General features: G+C 40.0%; 1 protein-coding gene across 1 annotated transcript in view; it reads right to left on the bottom strand.

Moving 5' to 3' along the window:
- Positions 1-25,199, bottom strand: part of LOC149436829 (pinopsin-like) — a 61,946-nt gene that overhangs the window by 12,651 nt on the left and 24,096 nt on the right. The window contains exon 2 of the mRNA XM_089661408.1: positions 939-1,267. Coding sequence (XP_089517534.1) covers positions 939-1,267 — 329 coding nt within the window. The remainder of the gene's footprint in view (positions 1-938; positions 1,268-25,199) is intronic.

The raw sequence follows: 25,199 nt of genomic DNA on the forward strand, positions 1-25,199 counted from the left end.
GGTGTTAGCAGCTTTTATTACTATTAGGGTCATCTAAGCGCAGGGGTTCTTTCATTTATTGCTATTAATTGTTTTTATTTTTACTCTGTATCCCAAAGGTTTTTTTTATTTTGAACATGTGACCAGCAGCAGAGGACTAGAAGCTCCTCCTGCCACTGTTTTCCTGCAGACAGGCTGGGAAAGAGCTGGGTCATGTGACGGCTATATATATATATATCTATATATATATATATATATATATATATATATATATCAATTAGGAAAAAGGTACTTAGATTTTTTTAATTAAAATAATTACAGTGCCATCATACACATACAGAAAGGGGAGAGATAATGTAAATTAAACAGTGTGTGTTTAGTATCACTTTAAGTGTAAGAAAAGCCTAACTATATCTATTCTTAAAAATGTTCCCTCCCACTCCTCCTACTTATCCTGCCTACCCTGTGTAAAAAAAGATCTGTGTACTCACCTACTTTTGATCCGCTCCAGTCTGATCATGTGGTCCTGAAGCTCCTGCTCCCCTATGTAAAGTGCACTTGACAAAGGCTGTAAACTCTGGGAGGCATGACAACACATCACCCATAGACTACCATGTTCCAGCTGTTGTTGGCAGTCCCTCCTCTCCCCTACATCAGTCACTCAATGAGCTACAGAATCATGTGACCAGACAAGAGCGAATACAATTAGGTAAGAACACTTTTTTTTTTATACAGGGTAGGTTTGAGTGAATGCAGTGAAGTTTTTCACTTTTTAAAGAATGCACTCATGCAAGGGAAATTTTTGTTTGCACATGATTAGGTGAAGGAAGCCAGCACAGCTTTACCTCATTCACTAAACTCTGGGGAAAATTCCCTTGCAAACTGCAACTTCCAACATGTCCATATTTTAGACTTATTAGAATTTATCATTGGAGCCAGGATAATAAAATTGAACTTACCCCTCGAATGACTTTGACAATGTGTCCATAGCTAAATATCATAATGAGCAGAGGTAAGACCAGACAGAACAGGAAGAGGCAAACAATATACGATACATTGTTTTGTGACTTTGAGTGCCATACCACTGAACATGTTGTTCCCGAACTTTCCAGACCATAGCTGCTCCAGCCAAAAAGAGGTGGCACGGTCCATAATAGAGAGTAGAACCAGGATCCAATGATACATAGCCAGGCCTTTCTGTAGTTGGATGCATCAACTTTTTGACATTTTAGCACTGTTAGGTATCGCTCATAGGATAACACAGACAGGGAAACCAGGGACACAATACCTGCAGTACAGATTATGTGGTTAGAAGTCTGGCAGATTTTCATGAAAATATATTTCTACACGCAACCATATATGAAATACTGTAAAAATATTGAAACATAGTAAGTTAAAGGGCAACTCTGTGTTAAAGTTTTACTAAGCCCATACCTCCCAGCTTTCTGAAATGGTAAAATGGGACACATTTTAGCACACAGTATGTAGGCAAAGGACACACCTCTACCATGGCCTCAGTTACACAGATCACAAAGATCTAATATGCAGAAAATGATTGGCTAAACCACACAAGTGCTTTCCTGACCTCTGTAGTGCTCTCCTAGTTAGCTAGGGGGAGCTAGATATTTTTTTTTTTTTTTTGTTAGAGGCTGAATAGCAGTCTGTGCAAAAGTCAGAGGGTCAAATTTGGGTCAGGGCTGAAAGGCTCTGCAGATCAGCTCTCTGAAACCTTCCCCTGATCTAGAGACCTGGAGAAGTCTCTAGAATTCAGTAGGTGAGGGTGAGGAAGAGCTGGCCTAAACTGTCAAGGGATCCTGGCCAATCCCCAAGCAGGAGGCTTGGCATGGGGTCAGGACAGCTCTTAGGAGTGACCATGCCTGCTCAGTAGGAGGAGAGTTCAGGTGGAAGATGGAGTGAGCAGGATGGTGTATGGAGACTGGAAGGGGGTCCAGGAGAGGGGCTTACCTACAGGTAGAAGAAGGAAGGATCTCTCAGCCTCAACCGTCCCCGGAGGGAGGACAGCCTGGAAGCAGGGAAGGAGCCAGCCCAGCATAAGGCCTGAGGCAGCCACCAACCCACAAGCTTGCAGGAGAGGACTGAGTAAGTAACCCCACACCTCCTGGGCCAAATAAGGGGAAAGGGTATTCTGGTGGAAAACCTGACTAGCCCCCATCTGGGACTGCTGAAGTGGCAGATTCTGGGTTCCCTTGACCAGGAATTCCCTCAAATAGCTGGGTGAAGAGGAGATTTCATTTAAGGTTTGAGGTGGTACGTCAGGAGAGGCAGGATAGCTCTCCAAAGAAGAAAAAACCCTTCTGAGCACTTGTACATAGTTTCAGAAAATTGTCCTCAGTTCAACAGTTCCTTGGGCATCCCATGTATCCCTCATCCCCACCCAAGTTTCAGTTCCCTAATAAAATCCAAAAAAACAAGTTCAAGGACTGCTTACTGTCTCCTGTGTGCAAGGCCTGAAGGAAATGTGTGTTGCCTAGCTGTGCAGGACTATAGGAGAACCCAAAACTTCAGCAACTTCTAAGGGGGAAGTGCTACACCTATTTTTCCTGTACTATATATTGGCTTTTCAAAATAACAAATGAAGTAATATAGAGCTTGGAAAAAAAGTTAAAGCGATAGTAAACCACAAAAAAAAAATTCTAAAAAATATTTTCCCTGCAAGCTAAGAGCATAATGTGCTGGTATGCATTGCATACTAGCACATTATGAATGACCTACCTGAAAGCGAAGCCCTCCAGCAGAGCGCTGTCATGGCTTCCTGAGGCTTCCGTCTTCACCTGGGCTTCCTTCGAAGTTCATGGATTGCTGCCATCTAATTTGCTGGGCTGCAATGTCATCACTCCCGCACATGCGCCGACTGCGGCATCGCTCTCTCAATGGACAGCATGCCGCATGCCGCAAGGTGACATCACCAGCACTTCTAGAGTAAATATCTCCTAAATGGTGAACGTTTAGGAGATATTTACAGTACCCACAGGTAAGCCTTATTAAAGGCTTACCTATAGGTAAAATATGAAAAAAGGAGTTTACTTACACTTTAAGTGCAGCATAACACTTTTGGTAGTAAAATAGTATATTTTGTATAGAGATATATACAACAGAGCAAAAAGAGAAACAACTGAGGTTGTACGAGGGACAGAGGAATTTGGTCTCAAAAAGAGGGACAGTTGGGGGTTATGTTTGCATGCAACACATTTAATTGGCTCCCAGTGCTGTCCCTCCTTCTCCTAGTCTGAGTGCTGCTGTATATGGCAAGCTGTATTAACGTGTGTATTTTATTTTTGGCTCAACATCGGCTTTATGATGATTGCATGCACTGCGAGGCAAAGACATATCGTGATCAAATTTTCCTTCCCAACCTTTCCAGCTCAAGCTGTTGACAAACAAGTAGCAACTGCCCAGCTATGGGTTTCATTACTTGCATGACTCTGAAAATTTTAGCTATAGACATTAGACATCGGTCAGGTGCCTCTGTATGGTTTGCACACTACACAATCTTTTATTTTTAACTCTGAGAATATTGGATGTATGATCGTCCGTCTTTTTTTATTTTTTTGCATGCTAGTGTCATATAGAAAGTGAAGAGGTTACTAAAGTTACAAAAATTCTTCTATAACAGAATAAAAATTTGAAAGTGATGTAAGGTATTGTATTGTATTTTCAGACATAAACTGTATTGATTAAATGAAAATCATACGATCTGGTATTGTACGAGAAACGTTTTCGTGCTTGTCCCTTTAAATCATTTTGTACGAAAGCTGTGTACTAACTACCAGATCATCATACGATCGCTTTGAAAGCGGTATTTTTGTATGATTTTCTGATTGCAAGTACTAGGTTTAAAAGAGATCACAAGTGTGCATGCCAGTCTGCATTCAGCAGACAAGCCCAGTGCCAGCCCACCTTCAGAAAACAAAAGCAGCCGTCCAGGAAAATCCAACCTGGCTGGAAAACTTTTCCCATGAGAACAATTGGCCAAGGGTGCCTACTGCAGTTTTCAAGCGAAATTCTGGCAGGATAAAAATCACATGCATAAATAATGTCACGTTACACTCACTTGTGAGCACGATTGCCAGCCTAATTTGCTATTTTTATGGACAAAAGGCCAAATATTCATGAGCACACAAATTTTACATAAACATAGCAATGCAATATTTTAAAATAAAGGCGGTTCTTTGTTTTTTTATATATTAACAGTACAGGTACAAAGAGCAGTGGCAGTGCCATATATGTATATACACTGAGCACTTTAAAACATTAAGTATTTGCAGGAAAGACTTTATTGAAGGTTATATTTTTTACTATTTATTATTTATATTGTGCCTAAATATACAGTTCTGCAGAGTGGATTTTAAATGATTTGGTCTGCAAATATATGACTTTGGGTATATACTGCAGCAGCAGGTGTTTTTATTAAGGGCTTGTTACTAATAAGAAATTTTGTCTAAGTCTAGGTTCACGCCTATGCGTTCTGTGTTTTGAAAAAATCCATAGCAGTCCATTTATCATGATTTCCTATGGGACAGGTTCACATCTCCGTGCTTTCACCCGGTGCATTTTATGGAAAGGGTCAGGGACTTTTTTTAAACACAAAACATTGTGGTTTTTGTTCTATAGACTTCAATGGAGATGCTGCAGAAAAGCATGTAGTGTATGTTTTAATGCTTTTTTGACACGTTTTTGATGTTTTTTTGCGGTTTAATCTGATCAGCAACAAGTTGGGAAAAAACGCAAAACGCGGCAAAAATGCATGTGCAAAAACGCAAAATTCACCGCAAAAAGCACTGCAGAAACTGATCAAACTCAAACTGCATAAGTGTGAACCTAGCCTTAGTGCAGAGTGGTTTGGTTAAGGTAGATAAATGGGTGCACAACACCGCTGGAATGTTCGATATTTTATTCCACCAAGTGTCAAAGACAGACAGCACAGCAACACAGAGGATTCAGAGTAGCTGTTGGCGCATTTCACACAATGCTGTGCTTACTTAATCTGTTCCTGCCCGGCCAATAGCAAAAGGACAGCCAAGAGGGACTCTGATCGCTCTGGGTGGGTGTCATGACTTCTTTCTGGATAGCACCCAATGCGTGTCCGCAAGGCCGTGCTGTGGCGTGATCTGTGTACCTCGGACACAGCCAATGACAGATCTGTGTACCGGCCCGTTGCCAGTACCTTGTGACCGCTGTGACCAATCACAGCAGGTCACATAATAATTGTAAACAATGGATGGCTTCCTTGCATGCCATCCATTGTATACAATTGTGTACCTAGCTTTGATTGGTCATAGTGATCACATGTACAGACTGGGCCAATCATAGTCCATCTGTGTCATGTGATTAGCTGTGGTAAATCACAGCTAATCACAACAAAAAAACTAAATGAATCGATTTCAATCAGTTAAATGCTTGCTTATAGCAAAGAAATTCTTTGCTATAAGCAATCATTAAAAAAAAAAGAAAAACTGATCACTTCCCCAGCATAGTACAATGTTACTATGGTAATAGTTATACTACTCTGGTCACAATGTTTTATAAAAAAAAAAGTTAAAAAAGGAGAAAAAAATGTAATAAAAAAAATGAAAAATTATTTTTTTTCGTATGCATGTGAAAAAAATTATGAACTTTTTTTTCCATTTCTTCACTTTCCGAAAAATTATGAAAAAAAATTACAATTTAAAAAACTCACCATACCTCTTACTAAATACCTCCAACTCTCTACTTTGCAAAAAGAGGTCATTTGGGGGATAGCTGACATTTTTCGGCCTCAAGAAATTAGATTGGCTGTCAGTTCTTCAGGACTGATCGACTTTCAGATATATACCATAGTTGGTATATGGACTCTATAACTTTCCTACAGGCTAAATAATATACACTGATTTGGATTATTTTCACCAAAGGAATGTAGTAGAATACATCTTGGTCTAATTTTGTAAACAATTATTTATTTGCAAACTTTTATAACAGAAACAAAGAAAAACAGTTTTTTAAATTAATTTAGCCAAAAAAAAAACAACCTAGTGGTTATTAAATACCACCAAAAGAAAGCTCTAGTTGTGTGAACAAAATGATAAAAATGTATTTTGGGTGCAGTTCTGCATGACTCTGCAATTGTCATTCAAAGTGTGAGAGTGCTGAAACCTGAAAATTGGCCTGGGCAGGAAGAGGGTAAAAGTGCCCAGTATTGAAGTGGTTAATTTTCTTAGTAAGCACATCATTGTATGAAACGTGTCAACATCTGTCTGTCTTTGATACTTGGTGGAATACATTATCACACAGTCCAGCGGTGGTGTGCAGCCCTTCATCTACCTTGTTCCAGTATGTACGGTGGTGAGCCTGCACCTGCATGGGAGGACTGTGAGGAACTTATAGGGGTTTATTTACTAAACCTGGAGAGTGCAAGATTAGTCTAACTTCTGCATAGAAACCAATCTGCTTCCAGGTTTTATTGCCAAAGCTCAACTGAACAAGCTTAAGCTAGGAACTGATTGGTTATCAAGCACAGCTGCACGAGATTCTGAGTGAACCAGCTTTAGTAAATCTCCCCCATAGTGTCTCACCTGGAGCGTTGCTTCTCATTTGGACACTTTTGTGTTATTATTAAAAAAAGTTGGCTTAGTTTTTAACTGAAAACATCCAATGACTGATGATTACTTATCTGATCTACTTCAGTATAAAGAGAGATCTGTATTAGCCAGTTCTTCAGACCTAGGGATTTAGTTGTCTTCCACATCTCTGGTATAGAGGACCTGGCAATCATTATAATTTTAGGAAATTCTGTTTTATTCCATCATGGAATGGGTACCACTTTGAAACAGGCTTTTATTTGGAGTTTTGAAGTGATTCATTTTGAAATATTTTTGGCATAGTTAAAATATTGAAGTGCAGTATGATTAGATTTTTTTACACATTCACTAAATATATGAAATGAAGCCAATAGAAGCCCCATGGCACCAATACACAGACATAATCTTTTTATTTACCTTCTGTGGTGTCAAATAGCAATAAGTCTGCGGCCAGCTTTAAAAATCAGAGCAGAGATTTGTAAATACTATAGAAGAGTGGTCTCCAAAATGTGGCCCTGGGGACAGATGCGATCTTTTACTTGGCTTTACCTGGCCCTTGGGACAATATTCTTCCCACTAAAATCAAGGATGGGGCATTTTTTCCTCCCACAAGCCACCGTATGACCCCCTAAAGCCAAAAGGACATAAAACTGGTCCTTTGTTGGAAAAATGAGGCTCCACTCCATTATATAACAACATCTAACCTTTTATTATGCAACAAAATGATTAAAAAATTTGAAGACAGATGTTAGCCGGTCATACTGGATGTGTCATCTCTATGGTCTAATAAACTGGAAGCTACGAGCACTTCATCATTTCCTTTTCGATGGATATAAACAGCACCATTTTTATTTCTTTTTTTTTAATTTGTTCAATACTTAGATCAACATTATATAATATTTATCAAAAATACATACAATTCACCCAAATTATCCATCCCTCCCCCCCCACATATCCCAACCCACCCCTCAAATTATTCCAGTCCATATAGCTCTTTCCATCTCTTTCCATAATCCCTATCTATATCTCTTTTCTTTAATCATCTCCTCCTGCACTTCCTCTTCTCTCCACTCTCTTTCTCTCCTACCTTTCTTTTCCCTTTTCTTTCACGACCCTCCAATCATTCTGTTCAATTCTCCTACCTCAGACCACCTGGGACTCCCACCACTTCTGTATATTTTTCAGATGTCTTAAAGCCATACCATTTACCCCATTCCTTTCTAAATTTTTCTGTTTTACCTTCATCTATATGGTATAGCTCCTCCATCTTATTTATATACTCAATCCTATCTATCCAGTCCCTAATTGTTGGGGGCTGCTGTACCTGCCAAAATTTGGGATGAGTCCTTTGGCTGCGTTAAATAGATGGTATTGTACACTATTTTTATATTGTTTCACTGATATCTCTGACCTATAAAATAAACACAACCACGAATCCTTCTGTATAGTGATCCGCAGTGTCTCATGTATAAATCGGATTATATCTTGCCAAAACAACTGTATTTTGAGACATTCCCACCATATATATGTCATTGTTCCCTTCAATCCGCATCCCCTCCAACATAATGGTGAAACTTCTGCTCATTGTCTATGTGCCACAGTTGATGTAAAGTACCATCTAGTTCAAGGGTAGGCAACCTGCGGCTCTCCAGCTGTTGCAGGACTACAAGTTCCATCATGCCTCTGCAAGTCATAGCTGTAACTGTCAATTTTGTAATGTTGCAATGCCTCATGGGAAATGTAGTTCCACAACAGCTAGAAAGCCGCAGGTGGCCTACCCCTGATCTAGTTAAACCTTTGTAATTCATTTCAACTGTGTTCATATTCATCACCCCGTATGTTAATTTAAACATTTTATTTTTCTGTTGTTCACTCATTTTTGTTTCCAATTCCTTTCCCTTTTCCCAAGAATATCGGAGGGTCCATTCCCATCAGTTCAATAAGGATCTTATATATCCTAGAAGCAACATGTTTTGGAGCTATATTAGAACTCAACATTTTTTCATATGGGAGCATGTCCTTCCGAATCCTCAGTGTTTGAGGGAGCTTTGAAACAAAATGTCTTAGTTGATAATATCTCAGTTCATCCAATGCAACAAATAAATCTTTTTTACTCTTTAAATGTTGAAAAGTGTGCAACTTCCCCTGATTTACTATATCCCCTAAAAGTGCATCTCCATCTTTAAACCACTGCCCTGAAATACTGTCTTTCCCTGGTGGGAAAAACTCTGTGCCCACCAGGGGAATCAACAGTGAATTATATATCCAACCCATTTGCTTATGCATTGCATCCCATACTCTTAACACCTCCCGTGTCATCGTGCTACTAATTTCATCCATAACGCGAAACGTTCGTGGTATCCAAATAATCTTCTCTAATCGTGTGTTACATAAAATACCTTCCATTTTAACCCAACTTTTCTCCTGTGAATTATACTGTATGTCCAATCTGCAACTCGTGACAGTATCACCGCAATATAGTATTGCCTAATGTTATTACACAAAACTTCATACCGAATTCACGGTTTCTTATTAGCCCGTATAGATTTAAGTATCAGTTTTTTTATTATCCCAAAAAAGGATCCTGGTATACAGTATGTACTGGAAGCATATGGAATTTATACAAGATTTCTGGGATTATCACCATCTTTACCAAATTTATATGCCCAATCCAAGAGACCATACCCCTTGAGAGTCTTCTCAGCTCATCCTTTATTTAATTTATTAGTTGGATATAATTTACCTGATATAGGTTCTTTATTGAGGCAGTTAGCTTTATTCATAGATAACCTAACTCCTTCTATGTAAATGGGAATTCTTTTTGTAGGGTTTGTTTCTCTTTCTTTGAAACACTACCATTCAAAATCTGTGATTCTGAGGGGTTTATTTTCAGGTTTGAAAGCTCTCCATACCATTTTGGTAATCCCATTAAATTAGGTAACGATAATCTTGGATTCACAATATAAAACACCATGTCATCTGTGTACGCTGCCACCTTATGATCTACCTCTCCTATTTAAATTCCTCTAATATCTACACTCTTTTTTACCATCACCAAGAGAAGTTGCAGGGATATGACAAATAACAGCAGGGATAATGGACATCCCTGTCTAGTGCCATTATACATTTTAAAAAACCCTGAAAGGGACCCATTTACCTTAACTGCTGCTGACAGGCCATTTTAAAGCTCCTTTATCCACCTTAACATCTTAGTCCCTATTCCTAAGACCTCTAGCGTATTTATCATAAATCCCCAGTCCACCCTGTCAAAAGATTTTTCAGCATCAATCGACAGAATAATTGTTGGCTACTTCTCTCTCTTTGCTTTTTGTAGAAGGAACAATGTTCTCAGACCATTATCCCTCCCTTTCCTGCCTGAGACAAAATCCACTTGGTCTAAATTTATCCATTCTGGCATCAACTCTTTCAACCTGGTAGCTAGCACTTTTGCAAACAGTTTTGTGTCTGTAGTTAATGATATGGGTCTATAACTAGCGCATTGTGAACTATCCTTCCCCTCTTTTATATACGCTTGCAGTGACTCTTCTCTTATTTCCATCCCTCTCCTAAAGCATTCATGTATGTACAGAGTTTAGGGACCAATAATTCTTTAAATCTCTTATAGTAGCCCACTGTATACCCATTGGGTCCTGGGCTCTTTCCTCCTAGTGTATTCTTCAGGGCCATACTGATTTTATCTTGGGAGATTGCTCGTTCTAGAGACACTAACTTTTCGTCTGATATTTTTGGCAGGTCTGCTGCCTTTAAATATTCCTGCCTTTTCCCTCTCTTTTCTTCCTCTGATACTTTCTGATTCTTCGAATTCACATCATACAATCTATATATTTTTGGAACGTTTTGGTGATATCAATTAGAGATGAGCGAATTTCTCAAAAATTCGATTCGGCTGATTCGGCGAATTCCAGTGTGAAATTCGATTCGATGCGAATTTCTTCGCTACGAAGATGACTTATAAAAAGGGTTTCTAGGCTTCAGAGAGCCTTTAAATTAGTGCAGAACACTGTACCTTTAATTTAAATGCCCTTGGAGATGAGGAAAGAGAAGGAGAAGGATGAGAAGAAGGAGAAGGATGAGAAGAAGGAGAAGGAGAAGGATGAGAAGAAGGAGAAGGAGAAGGATGAGAAGAAGGAGAAGGAGAAGGATGAGAAGGAGAAGGATGAGAAGAAGGAGAAGGAGAAGGATGAGAAGAAGGAGAAGGATGAGGAGAAGAAGGATGAGAAGGAGAAGGATGAGAAGAAGGAGAAGGAGAAGGATGAGAAGAAGGAGAAGGAGAAGGATGAGAAGGAGAAGGATGAGAAGAAGGAGAAGGAGAAGGATGAGAAGAAGGAGAAGGATGAGGAGAAGAAGGATGAGAAGAAGGAGAAGGAGAAGGATGAGAAGGAGAAGGATGAGAAGAAAGAGAAGGATGAGAAGGAGAAGGATGAGAAGGAGAAGGATGAGAAGAAGGAGAAGGAGAAGGATGAGAAGAAGGAGAAGGAGAAGGATGAGGAGAAGGATGAGAAGAAGAAGGATGAGAAGAAGGAGAAGGATGAGAAGAAGGAGAAGGAGAAGGATGAGAAGAAGGAGAAGGAAAAGGATGAGAAGAAGGAGAAGGATGAGAAGAAGGATGAGAAGAAGGAGAAGGATGAGAAGAAGGAGAAGGATGAGAAGAAGGAGAAGGATGAGAAGAAGGAGAAGGATGAGAAGAAGGAGAAGGATGAGAAGAAGAATGAGAAGGATGAGAAGAAGGAGAAGGATGAGAAGGAGAAGGATGAGAAGAAGGAGAAGGAGAAGCAGAAGGAGAAGGATGAGAAGAAGGAAAAGGAGAAGGATGAGAAGATGGAGAAGGAGAAGGATGAGAAGAAGGAGAAGGATGAGAAGAAGGAGAAGGAGAAGGATGAGAAGAAGGAGAAGGAGAAGGATGAGAAGAAGGAGAAGGAGAAGGATGAGAAGAAGGAGAAGGATGAGAAGGAGAAGGATGAGAAGAAGGAGAAGGATGAGAAGAAGGAGAAGGATGAGAAGAAGAAGGAGAAGGATGAGAAGAAGAAGGAGAAGGATGAGAAGAAGAAGGAGAAGGATGAGAAGAAGGAGAAGGAGAAGGATGAGAAGAAGGAGAAGGATGAGAAGAAGGAGAAGGATGAGAAGAAGGAGAAGGAGAAGGATGAGAAGAAGGAGAAGGAGAAGGATGAGAAGAAGGAGAAGGAGAAGGATGAGGAGAAGGAGAAGGATGAGAAGAAGGAGAAGGATGAGAAGAAGGAGAAGGATGAGAAGAAGGAGAAGGAGAAGGATGAGGAGAAGGAGAAGGATGAGAAGAAGGAGAAGGATGAGAAGAAGGAGAAGGAGAAGGATGAGAAGAAGGAGAAGGATGAGAAGAAGGAGAAGGAGAAGGATGAGAAGAAGGAGAAGGAGAAGGATGAGAAGATGGAGAAGGAGAAGGATGAGAAGAAGGAGAAGAAGGATGAGAAGAAGGAGAAGGATAAGGAGAAGGATGAGGAGAAGGAGAAGGATGAGAAGAAGGAGAAGGATGAGAAGAAGGAGAAGGATGAGAAGGAGGAGAAGGATGAGAAGAAGGAGAAGGATGAGAAGAAGGAGAAGGATGAGAAGAAGGAGAAGGAGAAGGAGAAGCAGAAGGAGAAGGATGAGAAGAGGGAAAAGGAGAAGGATGAGAAGATGGAGAAGGAGAAGGATGAGAAGAAGGAGAAGGATGAGAAGATGGAGAAGGAGAAGGATGAGAAGAAGGAGAAGGAGAAGGATGAGAAGAAGGAGAAGGAGAAGGATGAGAAGAAGGAGAAGGATGAGGAGAAGGATGAGAAGAAGGATGAGAAGAAGGAGAAGGATGAGAAGAAGGAGAAGGATGAGAAGAAGGAGAAGGATGAGAAGAAGGAGAAGGATGAGAAGAAGGATGAGAAGAAGGATGAGAAGAAGGAGAAGGATGAGAAGGACAGTTCTGTGACAGTTTCTGTCTATTTCTGACAGTTCTGGGACATTCACTCCATACAGCTGTTTCAACCGCTGTATGGAGGGAATGTCATGGAACTGTCAGAAATAGACTATTAATGACAGTTCTGGGACTGTCCTTCCATGCAGCGGTTGAAACATTGTATGTATTTGTTTCCATAAATGGATCCATTTATGGAAACAAATAGATACAATGTTTCAACCGCTGTATGGAAGGACAGTCCCAGAACTGTCATTAATAGTCTATTTCTGACAGTTCTATGACATTCCCTCCATACAGCGGTTGAAACAGCTGTATGGAGTGAATGTCCCAGAACTGTCAGAAATAGACTATTTATGACAGTTCTGGGACATTCCCTCCATACAGCGGTTTCCGGCAAAAAGTGTATGTGCAGAGTTCCTCTATTCTGCAGATACACTTAGAGGAGCTCTGCAGATACACTTAGAGGAGCTCTGCACATACACTTTTTGCCGGCTTGGAATTATTCTTATTTTCATCCTACTTCTTCTTCTTCTTCTTCTTCATCCTCATCCTCATCCTCTTCTTCTTCTTCTGAGGATGAGGATGAAGAAGAAGAAGAAGAAGAAGAAGTAGGATGAAAATAAGATTAATTCCAAGCCGGCAAAAAGTGTATGTGCAGAGCTCCTCTAAGTGTATCTGCAGAGCTCCTCTAAGTGTATCTGCAGAATAGAGGAACTCTGCACATACACTTTTTGCCGGCTTGCAATTATTCTTATTTTCATCCTACTTCTTCTTCTTCTTCTTCTACTTCATCCTCTTCTTCTTCTTCTGAGGATGAGGATAAAGAAGAAGAAGAAGAAGAAGAAGTAGGATGAAAATAAGATTAATTCCAAACAGGCAAAAAGTGTATGTGCAGAGCTCCTCTAAGTGTATCTGCAGAATAGAGGAACTCTGCACATACGCTTTTTGCCGGCTTGGAATTATTCTTATTTTCATCCTACTTCTTCTTCTTCTTCTTCATCCTCATCCTCATCCTCATCCTCAGAAGAAGAGGATGAGGATGAAGAAGAAGAAGAAGAAGAAGAAGAAGAAGAAGTAGGATGAAAAGAAGAATAATTCCAAGCCGGCAAAAAGTGTATGTGCAGAGTTCCTCTATTTCTGACAGTTCTCTCACAGCTTCTTCACATGTACAGCGGTTGAAACATCTGTATCCTAAATGGAAACTAATAGATACAAATTGTATCTATTAGTTTCCATTTAGGATACAGATGTTTCAACCGCTGTACATGTGAAGAAGCTGTGAGAGAACTGTCAGAAATAGAGGAACTCTGCACATACACTTTTTGCCGGCTTGGAATTATTCTTCTTTTCATCCTACTTCTTCTTCTTCTTCTTCATCCTCATCCTCATCCTCTTCTTCTGAGGATGAAGATGAAGAAGAAGAAGAAGTAGGATGAAAAGAAGAATAATTCCAAGCCGGCAAAAAGTGTATGTGCAGAGTTCCTCTATTTCTGACAGTTCTCTCACAGCTTCTTCACATGTACAGTGGTTGAAACATCTGTATCCTAAATGTAAACTAATAGATACAATGTTTCAACCGCTAAACATGTGTTCCTTCTGTCAGAGAACTGTCAGAAAGAGCGGAGCTCACTGCAGGGACACTTTTGCCGGCTGATCGGGAAATGTTCGATTCGCGCACCCGAAGTAGGCAAAATTTCGGTTTCGCCGCGAATCGAATATTTCCTGAAATTCGACTCGAATTCCGGTTCGCCTGGTTCGATTCGCTCATCTCTAATATCAATGATAGAGTACACCAGTTCCCCTTTTTCATCTTTAAATTTTTTTATATAATTCTTTAATTTCTTTTCCTTCAGTCTTTTCATTAGGTATTTTCCTGGCTTATTCCCCCACTGATATCTTTCCTATGAAACCCTAGTGAAGGTCTTCCTCATTTACTGTTCCAAGAGATCTTTTAATTCTTATCTTTTGAGTATAATCTTCTGATATGTCTCTTTATCCTGTCTCTTTTTATGTGCCTGTTCTAGTTTACATAACTCCTTCATCACCTCCTTTATTTTTCTCTCACAATCTTTCTTTTTTTTTGGTCCCTGCGGCTATCAAAATTCCCCTGATATAAGCCTTATGCTTCTCCCAAATAGTAGCCACAGAGACTGTTTCAGTTTCATATAGGAGAAAAAATTGCTCTATTTCCTCCCTTAACCTTTTCTCTATTTCAGGATCTTGTATAAGCGTCTCATTTAGTCTCTACATAGCCCTCTTGTTCCATTCACCTCCTACTTGTAGTCTCGCCGTGACAGGAGCATGATCTGAGATGGACATAACTTCTATATTAGATTTAACCAATAAGTCCAATTGTCTATGCTCGATCATTATATAATCTAATTGTGAATACGATCTATGACCTAGAGAGAAGAAGGTATAATCTCTTTCTCTGGGATGTTTCACCCTCCATATATCTATTAATTGACTTTGATGCAACATCTTTTTCAACATTCTTAATTTTTTACCAGCTCCTCTCTGCACATTCGAAGACGTATCCATTTAAACAAAAATTAAAATCTCCTGCCACGATCAGACTACCCCTCTTAAAATCCATAATTTTCCCCAGCAATCCTTGCAAAAATACTTCTAGATATTGATTCAGGCAATAAATATTAACCAATGTATAATTTTGTCCCTACATTTTTCCTCTTAAACACAGAAAATGACCTTCTGGGTCCACCAATTTTCCCTTCAAATCAAAACCCACATTTTTTGAGAACCCAATCGCTACTCCCTTAGCCCTTTTTATTGGTGAGTCTGCATAATACCAGGTTGGATAGTTCCTCGAGTATAACTTAACATTAGTTTAATATGATAAATGTGTCTCTTTTAAGAACACTACATCTATGGCATGTTGGTGAACCTCCCTAAGTATCTTATGTCTTAACCCTTTTATGTTTTAAGTCATGAGATCATGTCATAATCAGGCTCATAACTACTTAATATTTCTATTCTCCTCTGCGTTTCTGATCAAAGGAAGAGAGATATATACTACTCAAATCATGGACGTTCTCCCTATCCCACCCATCCCAAATCCCCTCCACCTCATTACTCCCCCTCCCCCATCCCAACCTCCACCACCCCACCCACCCACTTCTTCCCTTACCTAAAATTACTCTTAAAAACCCTGGCCTAAACATTGCCCTGGAATCTGACATGAGATTCCCCCACTAGTGATTCCTCTTTGGGAGTATAGCTCTGAACATGCAAACCTGTTCTTTCTCCCACCTCTCAGCATAGGGCTTAATAGTTTAAAAACCTGTTTGTCATCCTGATGCCCCACCATCTCTATTTATCTTCCTCAAGAACTCCCTGAAGGTACAAGGGAGGTGGGGGGGAGAGAGAAAAAAAAGGGGGTAGCATACCATTCTCCTAGACCAGAGGGAGGGGCTGGAATTTACCACCACCTCCTCTCCACCCACCCCCTTATCTCTCTCCCACTAACCACCCCCTTCCTTGTCCCAATTCTGGCTTTTCTTTTTATTTACTGACTGCCACTTCTCTTTTCTCAACCTTACACTCACATTAGACCACCCTGCAACGTCCATATTCTGCAGTTCTAATTTTTCACAAAAGTCACTTCAAGTTCTTCTGGGAATTTTAGTCTTGCTGACTTCCCGTCTTTCCAACCAATCAAGCATGCCAAGAATCCCCAGTTATATGGAACTCTTTTCTCCCTCATCTGGTCCAATAAGGGTTTCAAAGAACTTCTTCTGGCTAATGTCTCAGATGCAATGTCCACTAAAATTTGCAACTTCATTTCTCCAAATTTTCTTTCTTGGAACTCCTGCAATTTTTTCCATATTCTCTCTCTGTCCTCATAATGATGGAAATGAACAATCACATCTCTTGGGGTGGCTGGTGTTACTCCTGGCGGGTGTCTTAACCTATGTAATCTCGCAATTTTCAGAGGATCTGAGACTAATCTACCTATCATTGGATTAAACACCCTCTTATTTTCTCCCGGAGGTCCTCTTCATGCGAATCTTCTGGTAGTCCCCAAATCCTTATATTGTTTCTTCTCTCTCTATTCTTTTGGTCTTCCAATTTAAATGAGAGCCTCCTCTGTTCCCTTTGCATCTCCTCCACCTGCATCTCCAAGTTAATGATCTGCTGGTCCTGTGTCTCCATTTTCTCCTCTGCTTTTTTGGCTCTTGTTAACATTCATCCTAAATCCTTATGAATCACCATCATTTCATTTTTCATAGAGGGTTCCAATTTCGCAAACATTTCCGCCATCTCTGTTCTTGTAGGGATTTGTGATATTACTCTCTATTGTTCTGGGGCCTTTTGGTCATTTATGCTGCCATTGTTTATAGATTCATTAGTCTCAATCCCTTCTTCTGCTCCAAATGACAATCTAGATTGTTCACCGTGATATTTTCTACTTCCTTCCTATTGTTTCTCCGTGCATTGTATTTCTGGGCTTTTTTCTTGTAATGGCATATATTTCTTTATTGTGCTGGTATTTGCATTGGGTTGCGGGGTTTTACACCACCACCTTTAGCGGATCTAATCTTCATATTGACTAAGCTTAGCAGCTAATTATCTACTCAATGCTCATATACAGAGTTATCATGCCTAGGAAAAGTCCCTTCTCCTTATTCCTCTCTGATAACTTTTACAGTCCCAAATAGCTTTACAAACGTATACGTTATTAACATCAGCACTTGGCATCTGAGATCTCCCCGCTCCTTGGTCTTCTGCCCGCCCAGACCCATAACTCAGGTTTACATTTGCTAGTAACAGAGACAATAGCAACTTAAATCTCCAGCCGTTGCCCATGGCAACTCACCATCACCCTCCGTGCCTGGGGTTCTGGGTTCCTCCGTCTCTGTATACTGCTCTTTCCCAAACTGAAACTTGTATCCCGGCTTGCAGGGTCCCCTGAGGGGGGGTCTGGGCGGGTGCTCAGGATATCCTGTGCTTTCAGGTGTCTCCGGTCTTGGGGTCTCCCAAGATTTGTTACTTTTCCCAGGCCGTTTGGGATGTCTAGCCAATCAATTTGCACAGCCCCGTGTGAACGGTCCTTCCTGGAGTCCCTCTGTGCTAGGTACTCTCTAGCGTCTCCACCTTCCTCAGCGCTCCCCTGCACTTCAGGGAGTGCCTCCATCTGAGATCCCAGCCCCGAACTTCTGCAGCACTTCCCTTCCCCCAGGACTCACCACTGCCACCGCTGCGTGGTCCCTGCAAACACCACGGATACCTCACACAGACCCGGCTGGGACTGCCAGCAGAAAGAGGTGAGCTCTCAAGGGGTAAAGTCTAGAGAGGTTCGGCTCAGGCTGTCTCCCTATGGTGGGCATCAGGAGTTCCTGCACTTAGCAGTCTCCAGGCCCCTCCCCCCAGATCCACTGAGATGTGACAGCAACGCCATTTTTAAATTGGAAAAGCATCTGATCACTTCGATCTTGGTGTGGATCTTGGAAAAGGGACAATGTAAAACAAAATTAAAATTAAAATGAAAAAATTATCCCCCCTTCTTCCCGTGCTTGCACACAAGGCGAACGCAAGCATCAGTCCTGTGTTGATATGTCCCTTCCCTCCTAGATTGTAAGCTCCAAGGAGCTCCTATCCCTCTTGTATTGAACGGTATTGTTACTGTATTGTCTCCCGTTATATTGTAAAGCGCTGAGCAAACTGTAGGCGCCATATAAATCCTGTATAATAATATGTAAACAGAGATTGCACCATGCATGGGAGGTATCACCGCGAATGCTAGATCGAGGGCAGTAATTCTAGCACTAGAGCTTCGCCTGTAAAGGCTTTTAAAGTGTCCCCTACTGATATTAAAAATGTAAGTAGTTTGTCGTTGTTGCATGGGCGTGTGCAATTTTAAAGCATGTTGTGTTTTATATCTATCTTTTATCATCATATTTTATATTTTATGAAAACAATTTGGCAATATACTGTGTTTTTGTGCATTAAAATGCCAGAGGGTATTTTTTCCAAAAAATTAGCGTTTGAAATATCGCTGCGCAAATATTGTGTGACGTAAAATATTTCAACACCCACCATTTTATTCTCTAGGGCCTCTGCTTTAAAAAAAAAATATAAAGTTTGGAGGTTCAAAGTAATTTTCTAGCAAAAAACCTTAGTTTTTCATGTACACAAAAAGTGTCAGAAAAGGCTTTGTCTTCAAGTGGTTAGAAGAATGGGTGATGTGTGCCATAAGCTGCTAATATTGGCCCTGAAATGCTAGGATAGTAGAGGCACCCCTCCCCCCCAAATTACCCCTTTTTGGAAAGTAGACACTCCCAAGATATTTGCTAAGGGGCATGGTGAGTATTTTGCAGATCTCATTTGTTGCCACAAGTTTTTGGAAAATGAAGAAAGAAAACGAAAAAATGTAAAACCCTGTGACAAAAATGCTGTCTGCAAAATACTCACCATGCCTCTTATCGAATTCCTTGGGGTGTCTACTTTCCAAAAAGGGGTCACTTGGGGGGTGTTTGTACTATCCTGGAATTTTAGGGCCTCCGAAACTGTGAGGAGTGAAATGAGGAAATACGTCCATTGAGAGCTTGAAGGTGGTCTTTGGATTTTGGGGGCCTGTATGTGGCTAGGCTTCCAAAAAGTCTATCACATGTGGTATCCCCATACTCGGGAGAAGTAGCAGAATGTGTTTTGGAGTGTTATTCCACATATAGCCATGGCATGAGTGAGCAAAAGTAGAAAATATTGTTTATTTTTATATCACAAAAAAATAAAAAACCCAGTGGTGAAAAAAAGAACCTAAATTTTGTTTGGGTACAGCATTGCATGTTTGTACAATTACTAGTTGAAATAGCGCAGCACCGAATAGCACAAAACAGCCTGGTCATGAAGGGGGGTAAATCTTATGAAGGGAAAGTGGATATACAGTGTGTATATATATATATATATATATATATATATATATATATATATATATATATGTATATATATAGTTATCACAGTATCTCTCTTTGCAGCCAGTGTAGCTCAGTCCCTTCCTTTAGAGACACTGTACAGAGAGTTAAGCAGACTGGTATTTTAAAGTGGAAGTAAACCCACTTTGGTAATTTTAACTTACAGTTTTACCTAGAGCAGTTTTGTGACTTCAGCACAGCACTGGTTAAAGCTTGTAGGAGGAGTTTTCTTTCTGCTCTAGAAGGATGCAGAACCCCTGACCTCTGTCTAGAAAGTGCTAATTAGCCCTGTGCTGATCACATGTACTCTCCCAAGAAAAAAAAACTCTCTAGCAATGCACACTAAACTGAGTATGTGCATGTAGCTACGGGTTCAGTCTGTTTTATCAGGTGGACATCTGAATAAGAGGATGGGCAGAGAAAACAAAATCAGGATTTTTACACAATGCAGAGGATTAACCCCTTTGGTTCCACAGTGAGTATAACAAGCATGCTTTACTGCATATACAGACTGATTTTCCTGTTGTGGGTTTAGTAACACTTTAAGGTAATACCCTTGAGCATTTACAACCACTTTAATTATGCCCCTGGAGCTCCATTTTGGCCCATGAGGTACGCATACTTTAAACAGGTGAGAAAGTCTTTTAGCAGCATCAATACCATTGGAACCTAGACTGGGCTCCTGCAAGGGGTGGTAAAGAAGCAAAATGCCAATGACATCCTCAGTAGCACTCTCCTTCTCTTCCCATGCAGAGAGCAAATAAGGCGACCTGACAACCACTGAATGACCCAAAGGACCATTTACCTAGATACAATTCCCCTTTTATATGTTTTGTCCAACAGAGGAGAGTACTTCTAAAAAAGCCCTGGAAAACCTGGCCAGCAGAGTTCTCTTGGGAAAGTAAAATAACACAGCAGAAAATACACTTAACGCAGAAACACAATGAACACAGTAGTACCTCTTTAACCATCTGCTTATTGGCTTGTTCCTACACATTCTGCTGGCTGACACTCAGCACTGAACTGTGGCAATAGAACAAATGCTAGGGTCATGTTAAGAAAAAAAATTATTTAAAGCTCAACTCTGGACAGAAACCTTTTTCTGTATAATTGCTGTTGGTTCTATACCTAGCATGTTGTCCATTTGTTTCCCCAGTCCATATTTTCTGAGTAAATAGATGTGCATTATTTAAATCACAGGCTTCCTTGTCTATGATATACGTTTGGCAAGACTGGTGGCTGCTAAGCCATGTATTCCCCTTGCTACCGGTCTTGTCTCTGCCCTGCTGTAGTTCTTTACAGCGAGCAGTGACACAATTCCATCACTGTAATGGGAGGACCCAGGAGGCTGACACTCCCGGTCTGAACCGCCCACTGATTCAGCATCATTAAAATGATAGACCTATGAGGTCATGGGAGGTGGGACAGACCAGGAGTCTCCTCCGTTCTCTAAGCTCCCCATGCCGGCGATATGCAGATAAATGACCACTAGGCTCAGTGTAAGCATGCCCCTCCTCACAGTCACATGCTTTTAGTGTACCCACCAACATTCACTACAGTTTCCATTTGAATGATGGGAACTGTAGTTTCTAAACAGTGTACAGTGTAGCGTGACCGAGCAGGATCTGATGTGATCCCTGCATTTCCACCTCCTCCTAGAGCTGGCAGAAGCTGGCATTTTTTGAATTACAGCGATAACATCATGAATATTGTATTACACTTTTCTCCTAAACTGTGAGTAATATATTCATAAACCTAACTGTTTACTGCTCTGTATAGGTAGGTGTACTAATAGTTGATTTTTGTTGGCATCCCAGAGTTCTTCTTTAACAGTATGTTTTGGAAGGAAATGCATACAAAGGAAGAACAAAGTGCATACAATTAAGACAAGTGTTCCCAACAGCTGTTTGCCAGCTTGAAACTATAACATATTTTAACAACATTATTAAATTACTACTGAGCCGATATTTAATATCAAAGTAGATTGCATCTTTTTTTCAAATATGAGCAGGTAGAATTCAAGGTATTGTATGTTACAAAATCTGTAACATGAATACAGTATAAGGACCAATCAAGTTCACCTGTCTATTTTCCAAACGGACCCAATCGGTTGCTCCATTAGGCTGGCCATTATACAATTTTTTTTCCAATTTCTGCCCAATTTCCTTTAGATTTACCTTCAACTATGTAGTGCAAGAGCCTGCTTAATTGGATACAACTGAAAGTGTTGTTTAGGTTGGACCTCATATTATATGGTTTTTGGTAAATCTAAAGCAAAATTCTCAAGAAAATTGTATAATGTATGGCCAGCCTTGGAGTGGTGGGTGTAAGTGTACATGTGTCCATTTACACCTGTCTGCATCCAATCCAATCCTGTCCACTAAAAATCAGACGGATGGGGATCCATTCCCTATCCATCTGGCAGATCGGATGACAGTCTGATAGAAATGGGCAGGAGATCCATTTCCAGCCAACAATCCATAACAAACAGCGGGTTGTATCTGTGTCCACACTGCGTAAGCAGACCGCTGGGCAAGCGGATCCACTGACGGGTCCGCCCTGTGTGACAGGGGCCTAAAGTTAGAAGATTAGACAATAAAATCTAACAAAAGGTAAACCTTTTTTTAGTTTTGGATAGAGTGGAGATGGATTAGAACACTTGTCTGGGCTTTATTGCTGCCAGTTCCCCTGGTAGGAAGATTCACCTTCTCTATTTGTCCTGTTTACTGTTTTCACCGAGAGTAAAAGTGAAAGTAAATCCCAAATTGAAGGTTATCAACAGGACAGTAATAGAGGGGAAATCTTCCAATGTGATCAGAAAGTGAAGTCAAATATCCCCAATAGGACACAGATGACAGGAGTTACAACCCTCCCATGCCTAGTACACACGATGAGAATATCGGACAGATGATCATACTTTTTTTTTTTGTTTTTGCATGCTAGCCTCATATCAAAAACAAATAGGATCCTAGGGTTACGAGGCTACTAGGTTAATTTCCTATTTTTAGATATTGTAATTCTTGTAAACAGAATACAACTTCCTGGGATGATGTAATATGTTGTATTGTAATTAAATCTTTCGTTTCTGAGCATGCATGGTCTTGGTCACTCTAAGAATACTGTACTGATTAACTGAAAATCGTTAGTTTTCTTATCTTATGAAAAATATTTTCATGCTTGTCTCTTTGGATAATTTTGCACGAACTGACTGCTCTCGAAAGCTGTGCCCAAACAATCATATTGTCGGACAATTGCTCCAAAAACATTTTGTTTTCATCTGATTTTCTCATGGTGTGTACTAGGCATTACTGTATCCAAAATGGAAAAAAAAAATGTTTGCCTGTAGTTCTATTTAAATTATCAATACCATGTCAAACCACACCACTAAGTGGAACATTACTTGAAAAACTGCACACTATTAGGTGCTCCAGGACTTTTATGACCCTATTAGATCCTGCTCTATCACTGTAACCTAAGAGAAGGAAATCTCAAACTACAATATAAAGCAACTATATAATGCTTGAGAACACTGACAATCATCCCGACAATATACCAGCTTGAAACAACGTTATTATTTTTAATAGCAACAGCCATGGTAGTACTTAATATTTAACTTGCTCTATAGTTTCATGTCCAAACATGAAACACTAAAACATGTACAATAAGTTGAAGAATAGACCACAAGGGTCTGTAAGGAAATTGTAATGAATAAGGTTCCAATATATGCGATAAATTTAAAATTAAGGCACCTGTAACCTTATCACAGAGAAAACAAATTATCTATCAAACAATGATGATTAATGTGTCAAATCTACACAGCTGAATGAACATTTACAATGTGGTACATCACCTCCAAACTCTTATGAATGTGGTGTAGGCGCAATCATCTAACAGCCATTAAGAATATTGATAATTAGCTGCCTGGACCCCTTAATGAAGAATATCATGAGGTCTCCCATATGGAAGAAAAATATATTTGAAATATATTTTAAAAATATTCTTCCCAAATATATTGACATATATGTCAAATATACATATTTGACGTATACATATACATATATACATATTTACATATACATATTTGAAATGCTACAATTTTGGCCATATTTAATATATTTCCCGGCGGCGGGAAATTTAAAAATTTTAAATAATGTCATTTTTTTTTTTTATATTTGACATAGTAAAACATTGCTGTCTCAATCAATTTCACATACATTTTGTCCCTAGTGCTTTGTCCTGTGCCCTGCCTGCATTTTTACTGTTCTTTCTGCCTGGAAACTGAGAAACGTCCATGGCGTCCAAAAAGTGTCCCTTTAGGTCAAAAGCGGTTTAGATCAGCTAGAGAACAGCGATAGTAAATCAGAACCACTTGCAGAATTGAGTGATAATGATTTGTGGGGAAATTCGTCATCAGACACTGAAAACGATTTTGCGACTTTGCTCAGTGATGTGCGAACTTATTATGGCGCTATATTTCAAATTTCAGTGTTTTTGGTTTGATTATATTATTGAATTAAATGTATTATTATTATATTATTATTTTTTATGATTATTTATTAAATTATAATTTATGATTTTGTGTTTCAAATTTTATCCTACCCGGGATGTTTACTAGACTCTTGTTCAGACAGATTTCAGTGAGTTATTCCTAAATATTACAGCCTACAATAAAAAAACTACATATTTCCATGCAAAATAATGGTACCGCTTTCAGCACCAAAAATCTGAAATAATCATATCGCCAGGGTGGTTAAGGAAGGAAGGCAGCAAATGTTGTACATGCTGGTTAAAGTGCATTTCTCTCTGAAATTCTGAGGAAAATGGGTCGTTCCAGACATTGTTCAGAAGTACAGCGTACCTTGATTAAAAAGTTAATTGGAGAGGGGAAAACATATAAAGAAGTGCAGAAAATGATAGGCTGCTCAGCTAAAATGATCGCAAATGCTTTAAAATGGCAACCAAAATCTGAAAGACGTGGAAGAAAGCATAAAACTACCATTTAAATGGATAGAAGAATAGCCAAAATGGCAAAGACTCAGCCAACAATCATCTCCAGGAAGATCGAAGAAGGTCTAAAGTTACCTGTGAGTACTGTTACAATTAGAAGACGCCTATGTGAAGCCGAGCTATCTGCAAGAAGCCCCCGCAAAGTCCCACTGTTGAAAAAAAGACGTGCTGAAGAGGTTACAATTTGCCAAAGAGCACATTGACTGGCCTAAAGAAAAATGGCATAACATTTTGTGGACTGACGAAAGTAAGATTGTTCTTAATGGGTCTAGTGGCCGGAGACAGTTTGTCAGACGACCCCCAAACACTGAATTCAAGCCACAGTACACTGTGAAGACAGTGAAGCATGGTTGTGCAAGCATCATGATATGGGGATGTTTCTCATACTACGGTGTTGGGCCTATTTATCGCATACCAGGGATCATGGATCAGTTTGAATACATCAGAACACTTGAAGAGGTCATGCTGCCTTATGCTGAAGAGGAAATGCCCTTGAAATGGGTGTTCCAACAAGACAACGACCCCAAACACACCAGTAAACTTGCAACATCTTGGTTCCAGACCAACAGGATTGACGTTATGGAGTGGCCAGCCCAATCCCCGGATCTTAATCCAATAGAAAACTTGTGGGGTGACATCAAAAATGCAGTTTCTGAGGCAAAACCAAGAAATAGAGAAGAACTGTGGAATGTAGTCCAATCATCCTGGGCTGGAATACCTGTTCACAGGTGCCAGAAGTTGGTTGACTCCATGCAACACAGATGT

This window comes from Staurois parvus, unplaced genomic scaffold (genome assembly GCF_062004578.1).
Source record: "Staurois parvus isolate SC_StPar_1 unplaced genomic scaffold, SC_StPar_1.0 ptg001333l, whole genome shotgun sequence".
NCBI lineage: Eukaryota > Metazoa > Chordata > Amphibia > Anura > Ranidae > Staurois > Staurois parvus.